Raw genomic sequence first — 25,003 nt, 5'->3', positions numbered from 1 at the left:
TGGAAATTGATACGCCATACCCATTACAATGCAGTGCTCAGGATTCTTGAAAAACCCAAAAATTCTGAGCGGCACTACAATTGCGCTCGTCACCTTGAGACATAAGATGTTAAGTCTCATTTGCCCAGTAATTTCACTAGCTACGGCGCTCTTCAGACCGAAACACACTAATGTTTACGCATTACTGCATCACGGCAGAAATAGGCGCCGTTTTGGTACCCATAATCTAGCCGGCTTCCTGTGCAAAGAAGCCTGCGCATTGTGTGCAAGATGCACTGTTCATTCATTATCATCATTTCATCATTGTTAGTATAATAGACATCTGCTGTTATATTTTGACCTAATCTGAGGAAGCTGTAGTGAATTACATCATGAAGTAACCAAGTGACCACCAACGTGTGTATGAGTGAAAAATATCATTAAGAACATAGTCATAACTCATGAGGCTAAAACAAACACACATATGAAGCGAGATATTATGTACAAATATAGGAAGATGGCGTGCGTAAAATTATGTTGTTATTCATTCCACACCATATACTTATCTAAATTACAGAATTTAATGACTTTCCATTTAAAATGTTTTGACTAAACAGATGTCATATATTACTGTGCATATATTAAGTCTAAATTTGTATTTTCTTTGATACTTAATCAAAGAAAATACAATTGTTTACGCATTCAAATTAAATAATTATTTAAAAAATACAGTTACAAGTAAATCCATTAAAAAGTATTTTATTTAAAAGTCTAAATTAGTTCTATATGAATATTGCATAGTTATAAATTTACAAGGTATGTTTTGAGAGATTGTGACATTTTCGTGCTATTGGGCCAAAATATTAAACGAAACAGATGTCAAACAGGGACTGGAAAAACTGGATAAAAATGAGAAGTACATACATCAGATCGTTTAGTGGATGACAAGCATCGTCTCAGTTCTGGGAGTGTCTTCCTCAACAGGAATCCCCTGGCGGCCGCTTGGAAGCTGATCGTTGAGCACCGTAGCTTCGTGTACCATCTCCTTACTCGACTGCCACGGAACCAGGCCTGTAGTAGTGTCGCAGCCTCGTGACGTGACGCCAGCCACTGTCTGAAAAATTGCAATGACTCATGAAGTTAATTTGAGAGGTTCCTCTATGAGCATGTTAGCCAATTGAAACGAGGTTTTATTAATATCAAAAACTCTGTGCCATTAATCATGGGCGCGCTAGGGAAAGACAATATATGGTCAATTATCAAAAAGCATACACAATATTTAAAAAATATTCATTATGAGAACGTACGAATTTTTACTTATTATTATGAATTGCCTATTAATTATTTTGTCGCGAGTCACCACTGATAAGTCTTTCTTTGGCTTTGGATGTTTTAGGTTCCTGTAACATTGGAATGTCTCTATACCTGCAGTAAGCCTGTATAGTGTGTGATGCCCTCCGCAGCGCCAGAAACCGTCTTCGCTCCAAAATGGCCCGGAACCAGCGCTGTATTGTGATGATGGACGCCATGATCTGTTGATGCAGCCGGTACTCCAGCTTCGTCTGCTCACTCTCTCTCATGAAGATCTTTGTGGCACCTATCATGTTTTAATTTTTAAATAAATGACAATGAAATTAACAGGATATAAGGTCGAAAAAAAGTGTATACGTGACCATTCCCTTGGATAGATGTGATATAAGATACCTACAATGCTGGGATGTATTAATCACAGAGAGGACTTATCTCCTAATTTTTTTTTTTGAATTAGGACGATAATGACCTAAAACCAGAGGAATGATTAAATCATGTTGTTGTCTTTCGTTCGTTTCATCATGTCTGAATGGGGCCACCGCAAAAGAAAGGCCGGCAACGCTCCGATCACTTAACACCAGGTGACCCGTATGCTCGTTTGTCCTCCTATTCCATAAAAAAAGAAAGATGGTATTTACATTGTTAATGCTGTGAATATAATCATGAGCGAATTGAACTCACCCAATTGATAGTTATCCCGGTCCAGGTTTAGCGTCGCCAGGAAGTGCCTCACATCAGACTGAGAGCTGAGCAAGCCCTTCGGCAGCAGTATCCTGTACAGCTGAATGAACTCCTCGTACGTGAGACGCACGTTGTAGCCGGCCTGTCGTATTCGAACCGTTTCCAGCATGCCCGTGTACCTGAGCTGCCGCTGTACAGTCTCCTCGTCGAACACGTTTGGGACCTTGTCGCTGTTAGACTTGATACACCTAAAATTTTTTAAAAACATCATAACCCGTTTTACCAGTGGGAGGCTCCTTTGCACAGGATGTCGGCTAGATTATGGGTACCACAACGGCGCCTATTTCTGCCGTGAAGCAGTAATGTGTAAGTATTACTGTGTTACGGTCTGAAGGGCGCAGTAGCTAGTGAAATTACTGGGCAAATGAGACTTAACATCTTATGTCTCAAGGTGACAAGCGCAATTGTAGTTCCGCTCAGAATTTTTGGGCTTTTCGAGAATCCTGAGCGACACTGCATTGTAATGGGCAGGGCGTATCAATATCCATCAGCAGAACGTCCTGCTCGTCTTGCCCCGTATTTTCATACAAAAAAAACACTGACAAACTGTTACAAGTTTAAGGGTAGTTTATTAACCATCATTTAGTTTCTGTCTTGACTATGCCTTCCCGGTATATAATCAGTTACCAGCCCAATTCGCGGAGAGTATTCCGTAACGGCCGTTTTCAATATACTACCTACAGATAGAGATAAATTTCTACCTTCTACTGTCAATATTCTGAAGCTGTCCCAATATACCCGATAAGTCATTCTTATCGCCTTATATTGGGACGCTTGAATTGCAATTTCCATACAAACTTCTATCGCTGGTAAGCTATACGTCCTCCCACAGACAGAAAGTGAGTACGGATAAGATGAGTTACCGTCGATAAGTTTATTGGGATAGAAAATTCAACGATAGTTACGATTTTTATCTCAAGTAGGCCACAACCGGAGATAGACTGAATATTGGGAACGGCTTTGAACGAACTTTGGTTCCTGTGTATGTAAAAAAAAACAATATACATTATATCAATACAAATAACTTTCACGTGTTTTGTGTTCTAAAGCCACAAAATGATTTTGCAGCATTAAATGTTTTTTTCGTATCAAATTAGTACTTTTTGACTTTTATTATATACTTATTTTGTACTAAAAGTTTTCGTGACAACCCTTGCCTATTTTTTTTTTTAATACTATTTATCACGCACTTATAATAGACTTCCGAAAGTTTATCGCAGTATAGACATTTTTAATGATAAGTTACTCTACTATTCGGTGTAAACTTTGGAAATTGATATGTTAGTAGACAGGAATATAATTTGCTCTTCAAAAAAAATTATTCATTTATTGTAATATTTTAGTTCTGCCGTATTTAAGTAAAATAAGTTTTGTTCATATCTTGTTATATTATAATTGTATTGTATTATATTGTATCTTAATATTAGTTCTATGTTGCACAATTAACATTCAAAAATTATTTATAGCTATGTTATACTTGCATGTGATCGTTCGCTGTAAGTGCAATAACACTTAGACTTATTTAGAATAATATTTAATGTAATGACTATTATGTTGGCGATGCTAATAAATAAATTACACATATAGTTTGTGACTTAATAACTAATCACCTTATGAAAAACGGGTTAGCCTGATTGAGAGTCTCCATGAGCGCGGCGAGTGAATGTTGGAACTGCGCGGCGACTGTGAGCGGCTGTTTCCGTTTGCCCGCGGCAGCTGTTCGGCCAGCCAGGGTCTTAACACTCTGCAGGTTCTTCAGACCTTTCTTCGCTCTCTCCCGAGGCCTGAACGACTTATTTTTCCTGTCAAATCCAAATTACGATCAAAAAACATTCTCTTTACTTTATCAACCAAAACCAACCCACAGCCATATATCCAGTATTCACCAACAAAGCCCTCTTACTTAGCCATAACGTTATGGAGATATCGAAAATTAATAACAGCCACACAGAAACCCGACGAGAAGAACTAAGAAACCCAAACACCTCAGCTGAAATTAAACCGAATTTGCAAGGGATTCATCAAACAAAACTTTAGGGTATATGCATGCATTTCACCACGCCAAATAGTTCAAAACGCTACTCAAAAAATCGAGTACAATTTAACTACTTGTTCTAAGAAGAAAGTTCTATATGGACTCTAATAAATAATGCGTTTTTCTATTGATAATAATGATTAATACGTTTAAAACTCAGTGATCATGATTTTTAACAGTTAAGGATTGGGATCAAGACTAATTTATATCTTTAAAAGCAATCACCTTATAATTCAAATCTACGTCTCTAACGTTATAGTACCAACCTACAGCTAAAATCACAAAAAAATAATAGTAAGCGCGAAGCATTTTGTTTGATGAATAGGCGATTTAGAAGTGATAGATGTAGTCAGTGTGAAAGAGGCAGCGTGTGTTTGTTGAACCCCGGACGTACATAACGATCTGGCTGGCTCGCTGCAATACGTCCGAGTCGTCGAGGTCTCTCTCCAAGCGCCTCGTGCGTGTTTCCGCTGTTCTGTAATTTTTGGTCGGTTTGCCAACGGCCCGTGCCCCACCCCCCGCACAGTCCCCCCTGGCCGTGCGCTCGTTCGTGCGAGCTTCTCGAACCTTCGCCGTCCTTTGCGGCGTTCTGCTACGTACGCAGATGAAGGAACAAATTAATGTATGGTTTAAAATAATTATTAATGAGATCGTGATTGATCATGCAGATAAAGTGCTATATGACCCAAATTAGCTTAGTTTAAGAGAACTTAAGAAACCTGTATAATATACTATTCGCCCCATGACTTGTCGAATGCGGCCAGCTTGAATTTACGTACAAAAGTATATTTATTTATTATATAATATTAAATATATCCAAATTATCGGTATTATATGAAATTGGAGCTTAGTTTCAAGAGATTATCTTTAAGAAGTCTAAAAATAGCTCTGCTAAGCATTCCGTGTATTTCAAATTAAATTATGTTAGCGGTATGTACAAATTGTATTATGTTTATCAATTAATGCAAATGCATGGTTTTAATATCTTAGGAACCAAACCTTCAATGCAGTAAACATCTGGTTTATTATGAATACAGAATAAAAAATCTAGTTTGTCAGAGAAGTTGTTCGCTGGCATTTCAAATCAAATGATGCGGCGAAGAAGAAAGAATTAACAAAAACTAAAAACGTTTTGATTAAACAAGAACTTCTATCTAGTGAGTAGGTTCTACTTAAATATCTATCCGAAATCCTACACTACTAAGAGGAATGCGTCAAAGTATAAACACATCCGAGTATTTGGTGATGGTGTGCGTACAACATTCATGCGGCAAGTGCGTGTACATTGTAAAGCATGCCAAAAAACGGTGACTTACGCAATTCTGTTGATTGCGAGATTGATTGACGATACTGTCACCAGATGGCTGGGCAATAAGAGATATCATTATGTCACAATCATACTAACGACAGGTTTACGAATAATCGAATAGGTCCTAAAAGCGATAATACCCCAGGAGGGTACCGGCTCTACCAGAGCCGGAGAATCCCTCCCCGAGCACTCTCGCTCGGGCTGCCCCTCATATTCTGGGGAGGGCACAGTACCGCGCATATCTAAGAACAAACAGGGCAGCAACATCACGGCACCCCGCTCCACTCTTAATGTGGGAGTTTCCGGGACGATACGACATGGGTACCTTAAAAATAAGTGCGTACACCTTCCTTAAAGGCCGGCAACGTTCCTGTGATTCCTCTGGTGTTGCAAGAGATTGTGGGCGGCGGTGATCACTTAACACCAGGTGACCCATACGCTCGTTTGTCCTCCTAGTCCATAAAAAATCTTACGGCTAAACTATAGATATAGTTACAGGGAGTGGTGCGATCACCACCACCAGGTATTCATAAAATAAATTTAATTAAAAAAAAACTACCGCTGAGACTAGATGGTGTATTCAATTATGTATTTCAGCGATAAATATCACTATAGTCCGACAACTTCGTGCGCGACCATCCCACGGGGTGACAGACCGTTGGGGATTGGGTACTTAAGTTGTCAGCGGATGTGTTGTGATGTAACCCGTTGTTGGACTATACTTAATAACACTGGTTAACAAAGCTGTGGTGGCTATTTTGACAAATTAAAATAATGACAGGACATGTCAATGTCTATTTAATAAGAGCGATTTGTTTCTTTAAATGTAGTTGTTGGTTTTAACAATAGAAATAAGAAGCTACTAGAAAAGACTGGCCGTCCACATCCAAATTAACTAATTTATAAGCATATACAGCCTCTTGCTGCTAGACGACCGATGAAAACAGGCCAGATTTAGACTTTAGTGTGCTTACATTGCTCAAAATAGAGGTTAACCGTTAACCTCTATTTTGCGACGTTCCCACAGATGTCACGGTCTATAAATGATCTAAGGTTTTAACGATACATTATGAGCGGACATACAAAGAGACACCATAATATACTGCTAATTTCTTAGTTTTTTAGTTGATAACATTTTAGAATATAACACTATGAAATATTCCTTAACAGTCGGTACAACAATAATTGCTTCTATAACTCTATAAATGACATAATATATTATAATTTTATGTCAAATCAGACATACTTCTCATTTGTATATTTTAAATAGCACAACAATAATTCACATGCCTCGGGCATTACATTACATTACATTTGACAAAGTTAGTTTGAAGCGAGTAAATGCAATGTTAACACTGTTTTGTATGATATAAGGTTAATTTTAGCTTACCTAATGATACTATCGTTGGCAACGTGTATAGACGGACGCGGCAGTCGAGACGCGCCGTCTACTCTGCTCGATCTATGGCGCCTGCCCGCTTCCATGAACGCAAAATAACCCCTGTCACATTAAAAATAAACAATACTAATATTGTAATAAAGCTCAATTGTTTTTTATTGTTTGTTTAAGCGCAATTATCTCTAGATAACCACCAGTCGAATTTAATAATTCTTCTTTTTCAATTTGTGGTGTTTTTAAAGTGATAACCCTCACTTCTGGGATATAATTATAAAAATAAAACTAAAAACAAAATTTTATGAGCGATGCAGGACTTGAACCCGCGACCTCTCGCGTTCCGTGTGAGCGCTCTTTCCAGATGAGCCAACTTTTCGAGTGACGTATCGTCATAAAATCTTGCATGCTTTGTTCAACTCTCTTTGTATATAATAGCCACATAGTAATCCAAAAGCAAGTCAATAAACTATTTTATTTGGAAAACTTATAGTGTTACAATAATACTTAATAACTAAAGTTTTAAAAATTTAATGAAATCGCTGCAACAGATGTATGAAGCAGTAGTTACCTAAAGAAAGCCCTGACAATCGCCCACCGGAAGACGGCAACCGGGTCTACCCCAACCAACTCTCGCACGAAAGCCATCGAAGAGTTCTTCAGCACACTCACAATGTCCTGCCGCATTAGATCCAAGTTCTTTTCCCGCATCGCTGTCACCTGGGGATCAATCAAGTTGAGTTTTAAATATTGACCGACACACAAAAATAAATTAATGTGTAATTATGTACGCAAGAAGTTATACTTCTTTGGCTTAATAAAACAAAAATATTTTACTTCAAACTTCAAACAAAATTATTCCTGATGCTGTTTTACGTTTGTAAAAAGAAAAATATTGTAATAAGGAAGGTATTAAAGACCACCAACCAAAATATTATCACGTCACGTCATAATTTTGTTAAATAACGTTTATTTAATTCCACCACCACTTTTCATGTTATTCAGAATACTTGACAATATTCGTCACAGTTCAGAACAGATGCCATCTACCAAAAATTATAAAAAATAAAAGTAAAAACATCTTTAAAAAAATTCAAAGAATTAAACCACTACAGATGTCGATATTAACCTTAATGTCTTTGTTATATATAGACGATCTGTATAGCCGAGTGGTTAGCGATCCTACCTACTAAGCTAGAGGTCCCGGGTTCGAAACCCGGTAGGTGCAAGCATTTATATGATGAATATGGATGTTTGTTTCCGAGTCATGGATGTTTAAAATGTATTTATGTATGTTTATATGAATTTATGTATGTTTAAGTAAGTATATTGTATTAAATATATCATTGTCTTGTTACAGGTTATATATGCTTAACTTGGGGCAAGATAATTTGTGTAAAAAATATGTCAATATTATTATTATTATTTATAAAAATAAATCTATAATACTATTAAAGTTAATCAACAACTTCAATACACTTGATTAACATAATAAATTTACATCATCATTCTCCGGAAGACGTCCACTGCTGCACAAAGGCCTCCCCCAAAGATTTCCACGACGTTTGGTCCTGTGCTGCCCTCATCCAACGTATTTCGGCGATCTTGGCCAGATCGTCGGTCCATCTTGTCTGGGGCCCACCAACACTGCGTCTTCCGGCACGTGGTCGCCATTCGAGGACTTATTGCCCCAAAAGCCATGGCCAAGTCCGTCGAACTATGTGCCCTGCCTACTGCCACTTAAGTTTCGCAATCGTTTGGACTATGTCGGTAACTTTGGTTCTCCTACGGATCTCCTCATTTCTGATTCGATCTCGCAGGGAAACTATATTTATATAATAAAATAATATTAAATTATTGTAAAAATGAAGTATATATAATATCTTGTACGATGGTCCGGCTGGTCCTTCGTTTGCAACTCCGACTAGCAATCAGTTTTTTCTTTATATTGTTCTACTCTATACAGTCACAATAGCGTATCCACAGCTGCGGACGGATTGATAAAGCCTGATACCTGATATTTAACACGTCCAGCGTAGTGCCGCACCACGAATGCGGGCTCTCGTCGCTGCGGCTTCTCGTAGAAGTGGTTCTCTTCGTGCACTGAGTTGAACTTCTGCAGCAGTGTTTCGTTTGTTGCCCACGGAAAACTAAAATAATTCAAGAGTTTTTTTAAACGACCAGTAAGTAAATTCTAATGTCAAACATTAGTTGCAGCATTATAAATCATCGGTTAACTTTTCGTTAAGCGCACACCGTTCTACTTTTTGAACGAAGGAATCAATCATATAAAGCACATAACTATTAAAACAAACTGCCTGCGTACAGAAACAGAGGAGGAGATTGGGAGTCGGTAGTAGCAATATGTCAGAAAACCCCGCGGAGACTGGCTACATTCTGAAATAAGCTCTTAGACAGCGACTAGGAAAATGTAAAAGAAATAATCAAATTCAAATATTTTTACTCAAAATAGGATGTGACATCACTTATTGAAAGTCAAAAAAACTACCACCCATTCCAAAATCAATGCCACAGAGCTGAGAAAAACGGGCGCAACAAACTCAGCGGGCTTTTTCTTTTAATCAAAAAATATGTTGTACAATTAAAGTAACATTTACAAAGTAGCATTGTCCAATTTAACTTATTATTTAAGAGCCTGAGGGCGGTCGCTCCATTCCCAATCTGTGGTATCATTAAGAAAGTCATTTATGCTATAGTAACCTTTACCACACAAACGTTTTTTAACAATTCTTTTGAATAAAGTAACATTTTTGTTTTGAACATTTTCTGGGATCCTAATGTAAAAACATATACATCGCCCCACAAAAGACTTGCTAACTCTTGGTGTTAATATTATGGTTATGACAGTTTTTAGTAAATTCACTTATGTGCCTATGAACATCATTTAGGGGTTCCGTAGAAAATCCAGAACCTCGAACTAATTTGCCACAGCGCAAAAAAGTGTGCGATGGAAACTTATATTGAGAGCTGTACCTAAACTACTTCTTATTTCGAGGACACCACTATGAATTAACGGTTATTGATACAGATGCCCTGCAGGAGTCCTTTTTTGACGTTGACTGTAACGAGACGAGCAAAAGTTCACCTGAGGGTAAACCCCTCCTGCCCAATTACTTTGAACTTATAGCCCAGAAGACTGTAATATAACATAAACCATCAGATAATAATTATTATTATATTTTGATACAAAAACGAAGCTCAAAGATGTTCACGGTTCACAGATCTGGTCGCTACTGGCCAAAAAATACTGGGCGTGGATAAAACTATATAATATCTATTTTATAATATGCAATAGAGCTAGCACACAACTGCTTTAACACAACTGCAACAACCTATATACATATAGATGTAGAAATATATATATTTACCATAGGGAGTGACAATAAGATAACATATTGTCACAACACTAGGTAAACCGTCTTGAAGCTATATTAGTTCGTAACGGGGCTATGACATGGGGGGAAGAGCTGATAAGAAACTGCCCAAGCCATCTTTTAAACTATATTATAAACACTCTACAATTTTAGATGATCTGCGTAGAAACCAACAAAAACTATGCATCATTAAGCTCTATATCATCATACGCCATTTTCGTCAAAGAAGCATTAGCATAGTCTGTATTATTTGTATCTAGTGACATACTGAAGTGTGCTCAACAAGTGTCTGATATTATTGTTATGTGAGACACTTTTTTTTTATTGAATTTTTTATTATTAGCGGAAATCCATAATTATCCAAATAATCCTCCGGAGATGTTGCCTCGCCAAACTCTGGCACGAGACTACGACTGTGTAAGACACTCTTCAGCAATAGGCATGCAGCAACTCACTTGCACTGATCATCTAGCAGACACAGCAGACCGGCCGGCTTGCCCTCGATGAGCTGCAGACAGCCCGTGTTGTCTGAGAAGCCGATGTCAGTCCAGCGGATGCCCTCGCGCCGGTACTCTTCCTGCTCGTACTTGAACACGTGCTGGTTGAAGTAGTACTGCAGGTGCTCGTTGGCGTAGTTGATGCACAGCTGTTCGAAGCTATTGTTCGGCCCGAAGTCCTCGAACCCGAATATGTCGAGAACACCTAAAAAATTACACATCGCTTTTTATTTTTTTTTTTATGACAATAAGGGACGAGACGAGCAGGACGTTTAGCTGATAGTAATTGGTACGCCCTGCCCAATACAATGCAGTACCGCTCAGGATTCTTGAAAAACCCAAAGATTCTGAGCGGTCTCATTTGCCCAGTAATTTAACTCTAGCTACGACGCATTTCAGACGGAAACACAATAACGTTTACACATTACTGCTTCATGGCAGAAATAGGCGCCCTTGTGGCACCCATAATCTAGCCCGCATCCTGTGCAACGGAGCCTCCAACTGGTGGAAGAAGTCCTCTAACAACTTCGAGTTATCCATGTGCAATTGACATAGATCAATTTAAATGTAAATATTTATTTTTATTAATAATGTCTACAACCAACACATCTCGTTGTCGTCCCTACATGGAATTATTATATATATATTATATATATTAAAACCAGCTTTAAAAGGAATACAGCGTTGCCAATTGAGAGTGATATATTTGAACATTACAAACCTATGCTGTGGCCCTGGTGTTCTCGGAGTGTGTCCTTCTTGGAGAGCAGTGCGTGGTTGACTTGCATCACTATCCAGTCGAACAGAGCACCATAGAGACACTTAGCCATCGCATCCCGGGTCGCTATGGCCTCTGGAAGCCTGGAGACATATATATATATATATATATATATATATATACATACATACATTTATGTGTTAATCATAAAGTCTATGTGACCAAAACCCGAAAAAATTTAGCGAGACATTTCTGTTATTACAAAAATCATCCTCCGTGAATACATCCAGGATTTTGTTTCTGTATAAAATAATCATTTGGTTAGTTAGTATAATTATTTACGTGACAGAGACTACACCACATATTAATTTATACTCTATTGGAAAACTTGACAGACATTTACAAGCAGACAAAAATGTTAATATGTGGTGCAAATAATAAATATAATATTTTAATCGTTAAAAAGACGTAATATTATGGTATCTTCACAATTATAAAACATTAAGAAGTATATACGTACTAATATACCTCAAAATATTGTGTTACATCGTTTCTTAATAATCCACACAACTTTTAGCATTTGTAACTGTTTTTCAGCGTTAATCTAGTTCACCGTTATTTTCAATGATAGCAATGAATTGAAGCGTACCTATAATTAATAACTAGTGTTTCCCCCGACGCCCTGGCTTTCTTCGACGTGAGAGCCGCGAGGAGTGTCTCCTGCTTCACCCTGAGCAGTGAAGATATCAACAACACCACCTCTGGGTTTCGCACGCCGACCGCCTCATCGTGATGGTACGACTTCCTCTGTTGAAACTCAACATTACCTGAAAATGTGTTTATATAGAAAGTTAAAAAAAAATAATTTCAGGTTTTACTCATCATCATCAGCCGGAAGACGTTCACAGCTAAACAAAGACCACCATAGGTCCTGCGCTACCCTTTTCCAACGTATTCCGGCGATCTTGACCAGATCGTCGAAAATATTTGTCTTCAGACACTGGTATTTTTGGAAGAGAATATTCGAGAGCTTCCCGAACGCTGCCCCATCCGAGTTCTGACCAGTGACGGTGAAGGGACGTGGTCGACATTCGAGGACTTACTACCCCACAGGTTTACATAAAGACATTAAAATACTTTCTCAATGGGAAGCTAATTCATAAACTTATTTTATCATTTAATGTATATCTAAGTCAGTATAACATGAAAATGTTATTACTACTTAATTTAATAATTAATTTAATTTGTTCTCCATATGCATACTCTTAAAGCTTAATTTTCTTAAAATAATTCAACATAATTATCTCCAAAACTGTTAAGGAATATATACCCAACCTACTACATGAGTACAATAGGGTCACACTAGATTGTATATCACTGCCAGAACACTTGCAGACAACTTTACAATTATAATTAGGTCTTTAAATAATGTTAGCATTATCCATTGATCACCTAGTACACGATTTATTCTAAAATTGCATAAATGAGTTTCTGTGATAGCGGATCTCCTTCTTACACTTCTTTACTTATAATTTTTTATCAATGGAAATATCAGTTGTTTTTTTTTTTACTTTAACTCCTAGTACCTGCTGTGGACATTCACATCTAAGGTCAGACTTTGCAATCCACTCTCCTTTTCAATAACCCATTGTAATTTATTAATTAATAAATAATAGTTTAAAAAAAATACACTTTTATAGAAAATCCCACTAAAAAATAGAAAATAAATATTTTATGAACAGATATGAGGAAAGGGTTAGTTTATAAAATAATTTTTTCTGACACTATTTTTAATTCGAATCTATTAAGATGTATATTTTAGTTTTATTTTAAGCTATTATTTAGTTTTCATTTTTTTTTTGTTACATTGAATTGTCATCGGCCCTTAAGAAGTATGCCAAATTTCGAGTTAATCCGACGTTTTGAAGGGGGTCAATATCATGTCATATATCAAAGATTCCATTACATACTAACATACGTATGAAGCTAATAAAAGAGTATTAAAAAAATGCCTATGATCAGGAATATACTTAAATAGCAACAGAAATAATATATGTACCCAATAAAGTCAATACAAAAACCAATAGGAGACATACTTAACTCAAACAATAGCCTCAAGAAGTACAAGTATACATAAACTTTATATTTAAAAATAGAATAGTATGCACTAGTTTGATTATTACAGAAACCTTATACTTGGTAGCTAGCTCAATGTGCTGTCATGTGTAAAAGTTCTAAAAGGATTATATACTTTATTTGTTGAATGACTCATATTCAATTACATCATATAAATAGCACTTGTATGTGCCCTGATTTCTGAATACAAAACTAGGTTTTTTAAAGTGTCTTTTTGTAAATCCATCCCCCGCAAAACAAGCAGAGTTTTGGTTATTTAATGGTATTTGGATATTCACGGTGTTATTATAAAAAAAAAATTTAAACACGTGTTTTGTTAGACAGTGATCTAACTATAACAACGTCAGTGACCTACCAATAACGACGTCTAAAATGGAGTTTATCGTTTTCTATTACTAAACAGTTTTTTGCTTGGTTTTACTAAAATGTCGGTAAGCACAACATAAACTGAAGTGTACAGGAACAATTTAAAGGAACGGAACGCAATATTAGGCTGCTGTCGTCTATCTGTCAACATATACTCTAAATCTTCTATCGGCCCTTTTCAATAACCTATCTATCCTTAGTTTAACTTACTAGAGGTAGACAAATCTATCCTTTAACACTTACTTACATTCCAATAACCTATTGACAGATAGCATTGGACTATAACTATATTGGACATAACTAAGGATAGATAAGATCTTGTCATTAAACGGTGACAGCAATGTATCCGTAAGTTAAACTAAAGGTTATTGAAAACGGCCGTATATGAATATGATCTATCCGTTAGACAAACTTCGACTCGTGTTTAGATATATGCAATGTCTAAAGATTGTTGAACGATAAACAACAGAAAGACACAGATTTGTATTTGTAATAGAACTTTTTTTAAACAAGTGTTCAACACATGTTTAGATTTTTTGTAATAACACAGTCGAAAACGAAATATATAAAATTTACTGTACCGAATGTAAAAATATAAATGCAAGTGTTATGTTAAACGGAGAGGTGATAAAACCGGTGGAATCTGCTATATTTCTTGGCACTCTGAATTCCAAATTACAATGGGGGACCCATATTGAAGGATTGGCGAACAGACTTAGTTTCGGTTAGAATGATTAGACAATTAACCGACGTAGATACGGCGCGACTAGTATACTTTAGTAATTTTATGTTGCTATGGGGCAATGTTGCCGATATCAATACCATAGGTACTAAAGAATCATTGAGAGCAAAACTTAAAGAAATGAACATCTTGACTGTTGCCTCTTCATATATTCTTGATAATGTTATCTCATAGATTCCAGAAAATGTTTAAAACAAATGTATTACGAAATCCAAAAGAATTGTTAAAAACGTTTGTGTGGTAAAGGTTATTACAACATAAATGACTTTCTTAATGATACGACAGATTGGGAATGGAGAGACCGCCCACAGGCTATTAAATAATTAATATTTATTGTACTATTCTACATTGTAACCATATTTTTTATAAAAAAAATAGCCCGCTGAGTTTTTAGCTCCCGTTCTTCTCAGGTCTGAGGCATACCTTGTTGGAATGGGTGGTAGTTTTTAACTTTCAATAAGTAATAATGTTACTTATCCTATTATCCTAAAATATTTGAATTTGAATGATTAGAACCTGTACTTTATATATATGAACTAAACCGAGCTAGATTTAAAAGTCGGGAGTTTTCTGCGTGTAAAACAAGACCCAGCCGAGGAACCGGTGGTTTGAAAGAAAAAAAAAATAGTTTTGATGTTTTCACCATCTGATAGATAAACTTTCACTGGAGGTAACTAATCTGGTTTTAATATTGTTACAGCTTGAAAATTTCTACATCTAATAATTTTGGTTGTTGTTTTCCAGGGAATAGATTTAATGATTTCAACAAAACATCTTGGGTAAATTATTTCGGCGTGGGATGGCTTTATGCATACTTTTTTGTTTATGTATGAAATAAAGCTTTTTAAAGTAATTGTATTACGTTTGTATTCATGTTTAACTTATCAGAGGAATTGATTAAATATAAACAATGGACTGATATTTTTTTTAATTTAGAGATAAGGACCCCAAATTATGACAAATATCTTGAGTTGTTGTTATCTATATCTCTTCTCTTATCACTACATCTATGAATTAGGTGCATAGAGAGCCATTTAATGACTCATGTTACTGATAACTATCCTGATAAAAAAATGTTCTAGATATATAGCGTCTTCATTCTGTTTCCAATTACGGAAAACCGGAATAGGTTTCGCGCGAAAACAAGAAGTTTCACTGACGTTTATGGCGCGAGATTATCAAACATAAGAACTTTAAACAGTCTATAGCTACTTATCACTAAAATCGATTACAATTCGCAATTACATTCGATAGTTTATCGGTTTTTATCTAATAACGTCAATTGAAAACTCACCGAGCAATAGCACTGCAGAAAGTACTGCAAATAGCCGCCGCTGTTTGTCCATAGTGAAGCCGACCATGTCCATCGACTGCTTTAACCTTGAGAACTCATATTGTTCATCGACACCAGGCACAACACTACAACCAGTCCGCGATAGATAGTTATACTTGTCCATACTCAACAAATGCAACTGTTCCTTCTCTTGCTCCGACGCACCAGCTAACAGATAGTAGAACACATGGTAATTCCTCTCATTTCGTCCCTGACTGCATATTCTCGACTTCTCTAAAAGGTATTTTTGTACAACGGCGCCGTGGACCATACCATTTTCCTTATAGTTGACCTGAATGAACTTGCCGAAGCGACTCGAGTTATTATTGTGTGCTGTTTTGGCGTTTCCGAACGCTTCCAGCACGGGTCCCGCACTTAGTATGGTCTGCTCCACGCCGCTTCCATGAGAGCCCTTTTGGCTGAGAGCTGTCAAATGATGAAGAAGGAAATTTGTACTTTCAGTCTTTCCCGAACCACTTTCACCACTTATCACTATACACTGGTTGGTTCTCTCCCGCAGCATGCAGTGGTACGCCGCGTCTGCTACTGCGAATATGTGCGGTGGCAGGGTCGAGCCTATCCTCTTGTTCTGATAAAGCTTCACATACTTCGGATTGTATATCGGGTAGAACTTGAACGGGTTTAGCGCTATCAGTATAGAGCCGACGTATGTGTAAATGTAACCAGCGCCGAACCTGGCCCTCAAGTTGTCCAACAGCGTCTGCTCGTTGAGTTCCGGCAACTGGCATAGATCTGGATACTCCCGATCTTTGGGCTGGTATAGAAATCTTTGGAAGTAATCCTTTATCAGCTGCGGGTCTACGGAGAAGTTTTCCATCCATGGCTCGTCCGGTATTTTCTCGCGCAGATAAAACCTGTCGACAAACAAAACCATTATCTCTGACGTAGGTATGTGCTAAGAACATTATAAAAAAAAATCGTTTACTCCTCCATCGTATCACGATGTTATGTAAATATTTATTGATGTAATAATGGCGCTCATGTTTACTGTTAAAGGCAAATTAAAGTTTCGTTTGATTGGCAGGATGGCTGTTATCACAATGCGTCGCCGCAGGAAGAGTGACTCACAAGCGACTAACAATATCCCAACTGTCCGGAGCCCTTCGTACAAATCAAAGTTCCAAATATACTCTCGATGAGATGCAACGAACACTAGTGACGTATACATTAATTAATACAGATCTATTTCTCGCGCATTCTTGTCGTGTGTGCACCCGTTTAAGGACATCGAAGAGCGGTATTACCATAATTATTGTTGTACGTGAATCATATTGTTAACATTACTAGAGACCTCCATGGCGTACAAATAGTTTTACGATGACAAGACTACTTAATGAAGCTATAGATCACTTTAATCTTTGAATGCGTTATGTTAATCTTGAGCTTTACGATATGTATGTGAACTGTCACTGGCCTAACTTCGGGCTTTATTTACATTGATATATGAATATATTACGCATTAAGAATATTATTCACAATCAAAATACCAATTTAAACTTATTTACTTTTACTACATTATTTGGAAATTTGTGTAATATAAATTGTTAATGGATTTTTTTAACTTGCAAGTATAAATAAACTTACATTCAAGTTACAAATATCGGTATATTGTATAATTTCATACAAGCGCATATGTGTAAAATTGAATTTATTTTATTTTATCTAAAACATCACAAAATTCACAGAACTTAAAATAGGTTATTATTCTATAATACTATTTAGCAGAACTTACTTATAATAACGGATTTATAATAAGACGTGGTATTTGTGCGTGTGTGGTGTGGTTTGGTGAGAGTGTGTATGTGTGTGTGTGTGTGTTTGTGTTTGTGAATTACTCTTAGTTTAACCTTCCTTTAGATTTTTATTAACACTCCTTATAAAGCAGCCTTTACTGTTATGAAAAAGTTCAAGTATTGTTGAATTGTTTACTATAGTTGCATAGAGTGCGAAATATAACCGATTTTCATAATAATTGGTGTGACTCGGCCTCGGACTTGGAATAGAGACGTGTGTCTAGTGCGAACTGACGGCACTCGTAATTGAAGGAATAGTTCAGTTAGCTCTGTACTGTCGATCCTACCATGAACAATGTTATAAATATTTATAACACTAGAAATAAGGGATTGCTTGTAACTAATTCTAGTAGGCTTCATAAGATACATAATACCTTTAAGGGTAAATGTATACACTTCTATAATAAAGTCCCAGCCACTGTTCAGGCAAAATGTTGATAAAAAAAATGGCTCTGTCGTAAATCCTATTACTCCACTGCTGAATATCTAAATGATCGGACAGCCTGGGACTAGATTGTGATTATTTTATAGCGATAGAAATGATTGTACAATATTGTATATTTTTATTGAAAAGAGCGCAAAAAAAGAATGCTGGGAGAGTTTCTTGCGCCGCTTCTTCTCTCTCAGAGCGCCATTTGTTTCCAAAGCGGTAATACTATCTAGTAGTTATTAGAAATGACATCAAAAAGATTTCTAAAGGAATCAATTTTAAGAAAATAAATGCCTTTTATGCACTTTATGCCCTTGGAAGTTTAAGTATACCGACCTATATATTTTCACAATTATTTCTTTTTATTTGATCCTTATATCGATTCTTGTTATATGGTAGTTTCATTATAATGTTACCGATATAGTAAAGCGGAAATCGGCTCGTAAATATAAGATATAACAGGGATTATCGTGCGTGACCGACACTGTAAGCAATAGTTCACTATGATACTTGCATTTAGAGCTGCTAACTTATTATTGAATGCAAATAAACACGCGCGCAAGGTTACGTTGTAAATACCACGATAATTATTGAAAACTTGCCTGTACCAATTACTTGTAATGTGGAGGAAATATGCGCGGTATTAAATGCCAAGTGTCCGCAAATGAATCGGTTTCGCGACTCGAATCACCCTCGCTGGATGACTAATCTCGTTTTTCGGAAGCCAGAGCTTTTCAGAGACTGATCTTTGAAGCAAACACATATTGTAATCATTCAGTATTTAACTTGCAAGAGACGCTATGGAAATTGAAATATTTTTTTCAATATATGATTTAAATTCACTTATTGAACGTCAAAAACTACCACCCATTCGAAAAACTATTCCTCAGACCTGAGAAGAACGGGTGCAAGAAACACAGCAGGTATTTTATTTAACAAAATTTCGCTACAATATAATATCGTACAATAAAATTTATTACAATTAATATAAAATCATGTCAAAAAATATATCTAAAGCACTATTTCTTAGATGTATCTCTAAGAATGCCTTTTTTTATATTAAATGGCTTCGTCGACTGAATGTCGACGATTCGGCCAACGTCATGGTGGAGAGATTTTTTATTTTAATTTCGCTGATTGAGATATATAAAGAGCTGATTAAAAGAAAATGATCGGTTGATATAGCTGTGGTTTTTTTTGTGAACTGAAGAATAGGCAACAAGAGTTAGTACGGTTAGTAATAAACAATCATAATATTAACTACCTTGTGAGTATCTAACCTAAATTTAAGGGAGAAATGTGTGAATGTAAGTGGGAACATGTGCCTAATAGAAGCGTAGAAAGTATGGAGGATAGAAATTACAATTTAATATTATTGCGGGAAATAAATTTGTAAAGAATCTTTATGAAAGGGGAATGGCATAAAGTAAGAAGAAAAGGGATGTTGATGGGGCGAGGGATATCCTTCGATAGGTCATATAAAGGAATTGACAATATAGGGCAATAGAAAAAAATATGTTCAAGTACCTTCCTCAAGGCCACATTCACTTAGAATGCCTTAGACATAATAATGAAGACTTGACGCGGGGTCGTGACACTCAAAGGAACGTCAAAGAACTGCTCGAAATTTAAATGTCGCCATCAAGATTTTTTTTTTTTAAGATGGTAAGACTAACGAGTTTATGCCATCTCATTTAAGGTGATCACATAAGGTAGCAATGGTTACACTTTTTGCAACACCAGAGGAATCACTACGCTATTATAGGGCATATACGCGCAGGGAGATATACATACTACAGCTGGAATTATTTAATTAATCATAACACACACACACACACACACTATACAGAAACGGCATCCAGACGTGGAAAAATATACAATTATCTATTCTAAGATCAAACCCAACCGAAATTTCGACTCCACTCGTACATTTAGAGACACCAACGCTATTGCCGCCTCCTTTTAGGTACGTACTACATGAACCAATATAAAAGCACATTTGCATCGTCCCAAATTCGTGGTATTATCGTTTTTGTTCCGGTACGATTGACAGATTTATGGATTGGACGCCCGCAGCCGCCGGGATTGCGTTGTCAGTCGGCGAGCTATTATGTTTGTTTTCATAGTAATATCAAAATAAACGTATAACAAAACATATCGACGCTCACGCAGTACAATTCACGTGAAATATTTTCGCAAATTTCATCAAATTTCTCTCCAGATTTCAGGTGTATAATAAATCAACAGTCAGTCAGTTTACTTGTCTATTAAATATATGCCTCACAATAAACGCGAAATGTGTTTAGTAAGTTTAAAGGTATTTTTTTTATAAAATAGTATATTCTAATATATAAAATTCTCGTATCATGGTGTTAAACATAGAACTCCTCCGAAACGGCTTGACCGATTCTCATGAAATTTTGAGTGCATATTGGGTAGGTATGAGAATCGGACAACATCTATTTTTCATCCCCCTAAATGTTAAGGGTGGTCCACACGAATTTTTTTTTTTAATTTATTGACATTTTTTTTAAAGTTGTTTGATTATGAGTCAGCATTAAAAATACATACAACTTCAAATTTTCACCCATCTTTTAATATCGGCAATACAACGTTTGCTGGGTCAGCTGGTAGTATATAATAAGGTTCACCTAATGATATATATTATAATGACCGCGACCCTATCTTGTAAGACCAGCAAAATCACAAGTGCGTTGCCGAACTTACAAAGCGTCGCATAAACGTACAAACTCGAAAACTGAAAACACATTCGTCACTGTCTTCAAAACTATATATTTATTATTATTAATATCCGGACTACCGAGCCTTGCTCGAATTTTTATAAATGTACAAACGGACATCTGGTTTCTTCCGAACTGGGATCTTGTGCTTTCCGGATCACCCAATGTTTTAAAATTGAAACCCTAGCTAGATCTATTTTTCGCCTCCGAAACTAACTGCATACTAATTTTCATCAAAATCGTTGGAGCCATTTCCGAGAATCAGATTATATATATACAAGAATTGCTTTTGCAATTTTAAAGATATTAGATTATTTAAAAAAAACTGTGGATAAGTGACAACAATACGCATTAAAGAACTCCATTGGAATACTGATCTTAGACTAAATCATGTTTAGGAGGGAACACAGACCAATAAATGCGGTAGTAGACACACCGAAATATTGGATCTATCATAGGGTATTCCATAATAAAATCTCACTCTCATATAATATTATTAGTACATTATTATATGACAATTCTTTTATTAAAAGTGAGAGAAATTAAAATTAGAGGTAGAAATAAATATCTGTGTTTCTTTATTTTAGTTTTTGAGCGTAAAATATTTTTTTAGCAAAGTAATAAATAAGTGAAAACGGTTTTTTGTTCCGGACGGGTAACAAACGGGAATCCTTTTACTAATATATATATATATATATATATATTGACATACTTTTTACACAAATTATCTTGCCCCAAGTTAAGCATATATAGCCTGTGTTATGGGTTACAAAACAAACGATATATTTAATACAATATACTTACTTAAACATACATAAATCCATACAAACATACATATTAACATACATAAATACATTTAAACATCCATGACTCGGAAACAAACATCCATATTCATCATATAAATGCTTGCACCTACCGGGATTCGAACCCGGGACCTCTAGCTTAGTAGGTAGGATCGCTAACCACTCGGCTATACAGGTCGTCAAACTAAGAATTCGGTGTCCGTCCCTTTGTCTGTCAGCGAGTTGTATCTCACAAGCTGTAATAGTTAGAACACTGTATTTACTTATTTGATAATGTGTATTAATTACTACTTCCGCTATAAAAACAAAAGCAATAAAAACCTTCATGGTTACTTCCAAAATAAGTTTATTTAATGTTTAAAAATTATATAGTGTAATCGTAAGGTTAGAAAGTCCGAAATGGTATGATTGAAAGTTTAATCTATACATACATATAAATAAAATTGGAGTGTCTGTTTGTAATATTGAAATAACCGATTTTTAACACATGTATACGAATACACATTTGTCTGTCTGTCTGTTTGTTCCGGGTAATCTCTGAAATCGCTGGACCTATGTTGACGGGGCTTTTAATGGCAGGTAGCTGATGTAAGAAGGAGTAACTTAGGCTACGTTTATTTTAGAAAATATCTCTTATTAAAAAAAAAAGTACCTAATGTTGCAATGTCCAAGAAACGGTTTAACCCTTAAAATAATTTATATGGCAAAACAACGTCAGCCGGGTCAGCTAGTTTTAAAATAAATATTGCTCCAATGTTTGGCCCAACATAATGAATTATTGTAGTATTTGTTACAATTAAATATTTCCCGCCACGTTATCTCAAATTATATTTCCATTTCGTTACAACAATACAATATAACATTATTACTGAAAACATTCATCACGTTACGGGAATCTATTTTATTCTGCATTTTCGATTGCTATTTGCTATTTATAATCATTATACATCCGCTGTCGATTCCTCTTTTAAAGTATTTTGTAATTGTTGATGCTATTACGTAACTATATAGTACACAGAAATAATTAAAGATGGTAATTTTGACGTATAAATTGATTTAATGCGAAATTTTATCTAATCATAATCATTTCAGCCAACGTCCACTGCCGAACAAAGGCTTCCCCCAAAAATCTCTACGACGATCGGTCCTGTGCTGCCTTCATCCAACCTATTCCGGCCATCATGACCAGATCGTCGGTCCATCTATGTGCCCTGCCCACTGCCACTTTAGTTTCGCAACTATCCTCCTATGGATCTCCTCATTTCCGATTCGATCTCGCAGGGAAACTGCAGCCCTCTCCAATGCCCTCTGAGCGACAATGAGGTTTCTCATAAGGCCCATGATAGCGTTAAATCTATTCCTATATCATTGTATTTTTATAAGTGCAACTGCCACCCGTGGTTTCAATGATTTACGCGTAACACATCACAAAAACAACCTATAATGTAGCGCACTGAGATACGAAACTGTTCCGGTCATTCTGTGATTTAATTTACATTAAATGCCACATGTGTTTGTACCACAAACAGTACAGTAATTTTTTGCTATTATGCCATTTTATTCAGGTGGAGTCTACCAGTTACTCCTCTGGCCACAGAGCTCTCCTCAACGTTTCATCAAAGAAAATTAGTGGTGCCCTTTCACTTATACCATACCGGTATTGACAGGGCTATGTTCTCAGGGGTTGTACCGCCTACGTGTTTGCGCCGCATTTTCGTCAGAACTCGCATCCATAGTAACCCTAGCCTAAAGATTCGACCCTGTTGTAATGCACGGGTGATAATTAATGTAGAGATAATTTCAGCACAGCTGAGTCCAATTGGATGTAGTTCCTGAGAAACGTTCCAAGCCACAAACATCACATTTTAAGGAATTCGTGTTTAAAGTTTTGTAAATATTAGTGTATTCCATACATGTGCATTGGGTTACTAAGTCACGATGTCATTCAAGGAGTGACAGTAGGGCTGCCATTTTTTGTCACTCCGTTAATATGAATCACATGACAAGTTTTGTGTTCTTAACTGAATTTCGACTTCATTGTGGTTTGGAATGTTTTTCTGGAATTATTATAAATGAGATATATTCATATAAAACTCCGAAGAGATTACACGAATACAATTAACAGTATTTACAACAATGTTATTTCTAAAGTTACCTGTAATACTGGTCAGAGTTATTATTTGGCCAAAGCATCATAACGGCCACGGGTGATTCGTTGGGCCCCAGCCGCCTCTCCTTGCATTCCCCGCTGAACACATCACCCACCACCTAAAGGTATTTAATATTATTAAAAATAAAAGAAAAACATTGCAATCAGTTAATGCAATTGTATACAGTACGCGCAAACTACTCAAAAGGTCAGCAACGGTCCTGCGATTCCTCTGGTATTGCAGGAGAATTTGGGTGGCGGTGATTACTTAACATTTGGTGACCCCTAAGATCGTTTGTCCTCCTCTTTCATGAAAACATTTTTATGAAAGGGGAGGCTGATATTATGACGGGTCAATTTTCTAAATAAGGGTTCTTAGGGTGAAAAAATTAAAATTTCAATTCTAATAATTACAGTGTATGGGGGACATAAAAAGGTACATTTTCACCAAATTTCGTGAAAAAAAAAATACTTTTGAAAAAGATAAAAAAAAACTCGGTTTTTTTAATATTTCACATAAATTCTGAGGTAATGTCAAAAAAATTTAAAAACAAAAGTTGTAGAACTTTTATTACCTACAACTTTGCCATTTGACTTATTTCCATAGGTCTTGCAGTTTTGCAAGAAATCGAGATAAACCGTTTTTTCCCCTAATCACCCCCCTTTTCAAATTTCCGATCTCAGATCGCCCGTAATTTATTGTTCCTTTCATTTTTGTTATATTCTCATCCATTTCCAATGGGTTTCATCCTATTATTATTTTTTTTGGTTTCAAAAATTAACGACACTCGTCTAATTGTTTCGGCTATGGTTTTGGAGGATTTTTTTCATGAAACTGTATGAATATCCTAGCGTGCTAAGTGACACAGTCAAACAATTGGAGAGGTTGTCTGTGTGGCCTTCCGGGCAAAAACCTAGGTGAATACGCGGTCGCTCCGAGAACTCTGCGAAAACCCCATGAATGTCCTGAACTTCTGGAATGACTGGCCAACACTGCACCAAAAAAGGACCCAACTAAGTGGTCTAATTGCGGAAACAGAGCCTTCACCATAACATATCCTAGTGTGCCAGCAAGGCTCCTGTGATTCCCGTGGTGTTGCAAAAGACCATG

At 36.3% G+C, this 25,003-nt stretch overlaps 1 protein-coding gene across 1 annotated transcript in view; it reads right to left on the bottom strand.

Moving 5' to 3' along the window:
* LOC126973076 (unconventional myosin-IXAa-like) overlaps window positions 1–25,003 on the bottom strand; it is a 57,934-nt gene that overhangs the window by 26,587 nt on the left and 6,344 nt on the right. Inside the window, exons 3-14 of the mRNA XM_050820197.1 lie at window positions 23,899–24,011; window positions 15,917–16,830; window positions 12,028–12,205; window positions 11,382–11,521; window positions 10,619–10,865; window positions 8,783–8,918; window positions 7,340–7,488; window positions 6,766–6,876; window positions 3,642–3,833; window positions 1,972–2,219; window positions 1,405–1,576; window positions 904–1,093 (exon numbers count right to left, since the gene is read on the bottom strand). Coding sequence (XP_050676154.1) covers window positions 904–1,093; window positions 1,405–1,576; window positions 1,972–2,219; window positions 3,642–3,833; window positions 6,766–6,876; window positions 7,340–7,488; window positions 8,783–8,918; window positions 10,619–10,865; window positions 11,382–11,521; window positions 12,028–12,205; window positions 15,917–16,830; window positions 23,899–24,011 — 2,790 coding nt within the window. The remainder of the gene's footprint in view (window positions 1–903; window positions 1,094–1,404; window positions 1,577–1,971; window positions 2,220–3,641; window positions 3,834–6,765; window positions 6,877–7,339; window positions 7,489–8,782; window positions 8,919–10,618; window positions 10,866–11,381; window positions 11,522–12,027; window positions 12,206–15,916; window positions 16,831–23,898; window positions 24,012–25,003) is intronic.

Source organism: Leptidea sinapis, chromosome 28 (assembly GCF_905404315.1).
Source record: "Leptidea sinapis chromosome 28, ilLepSina1.1, whole genome shotgun sequence".
In the NCBI taxonomy this organism is placed as follows: Eukaryota; Metazoa; Arthropoda; class Insecta; order Lepidoptera; family Pieridae; genus Leptidea; species Leptidea sinapis.
The sequence above is the reverse complement of the archived record's forward strand: the minus strand, read 5'-3'. Positions and strand labels throughout refer to the sequence as shown.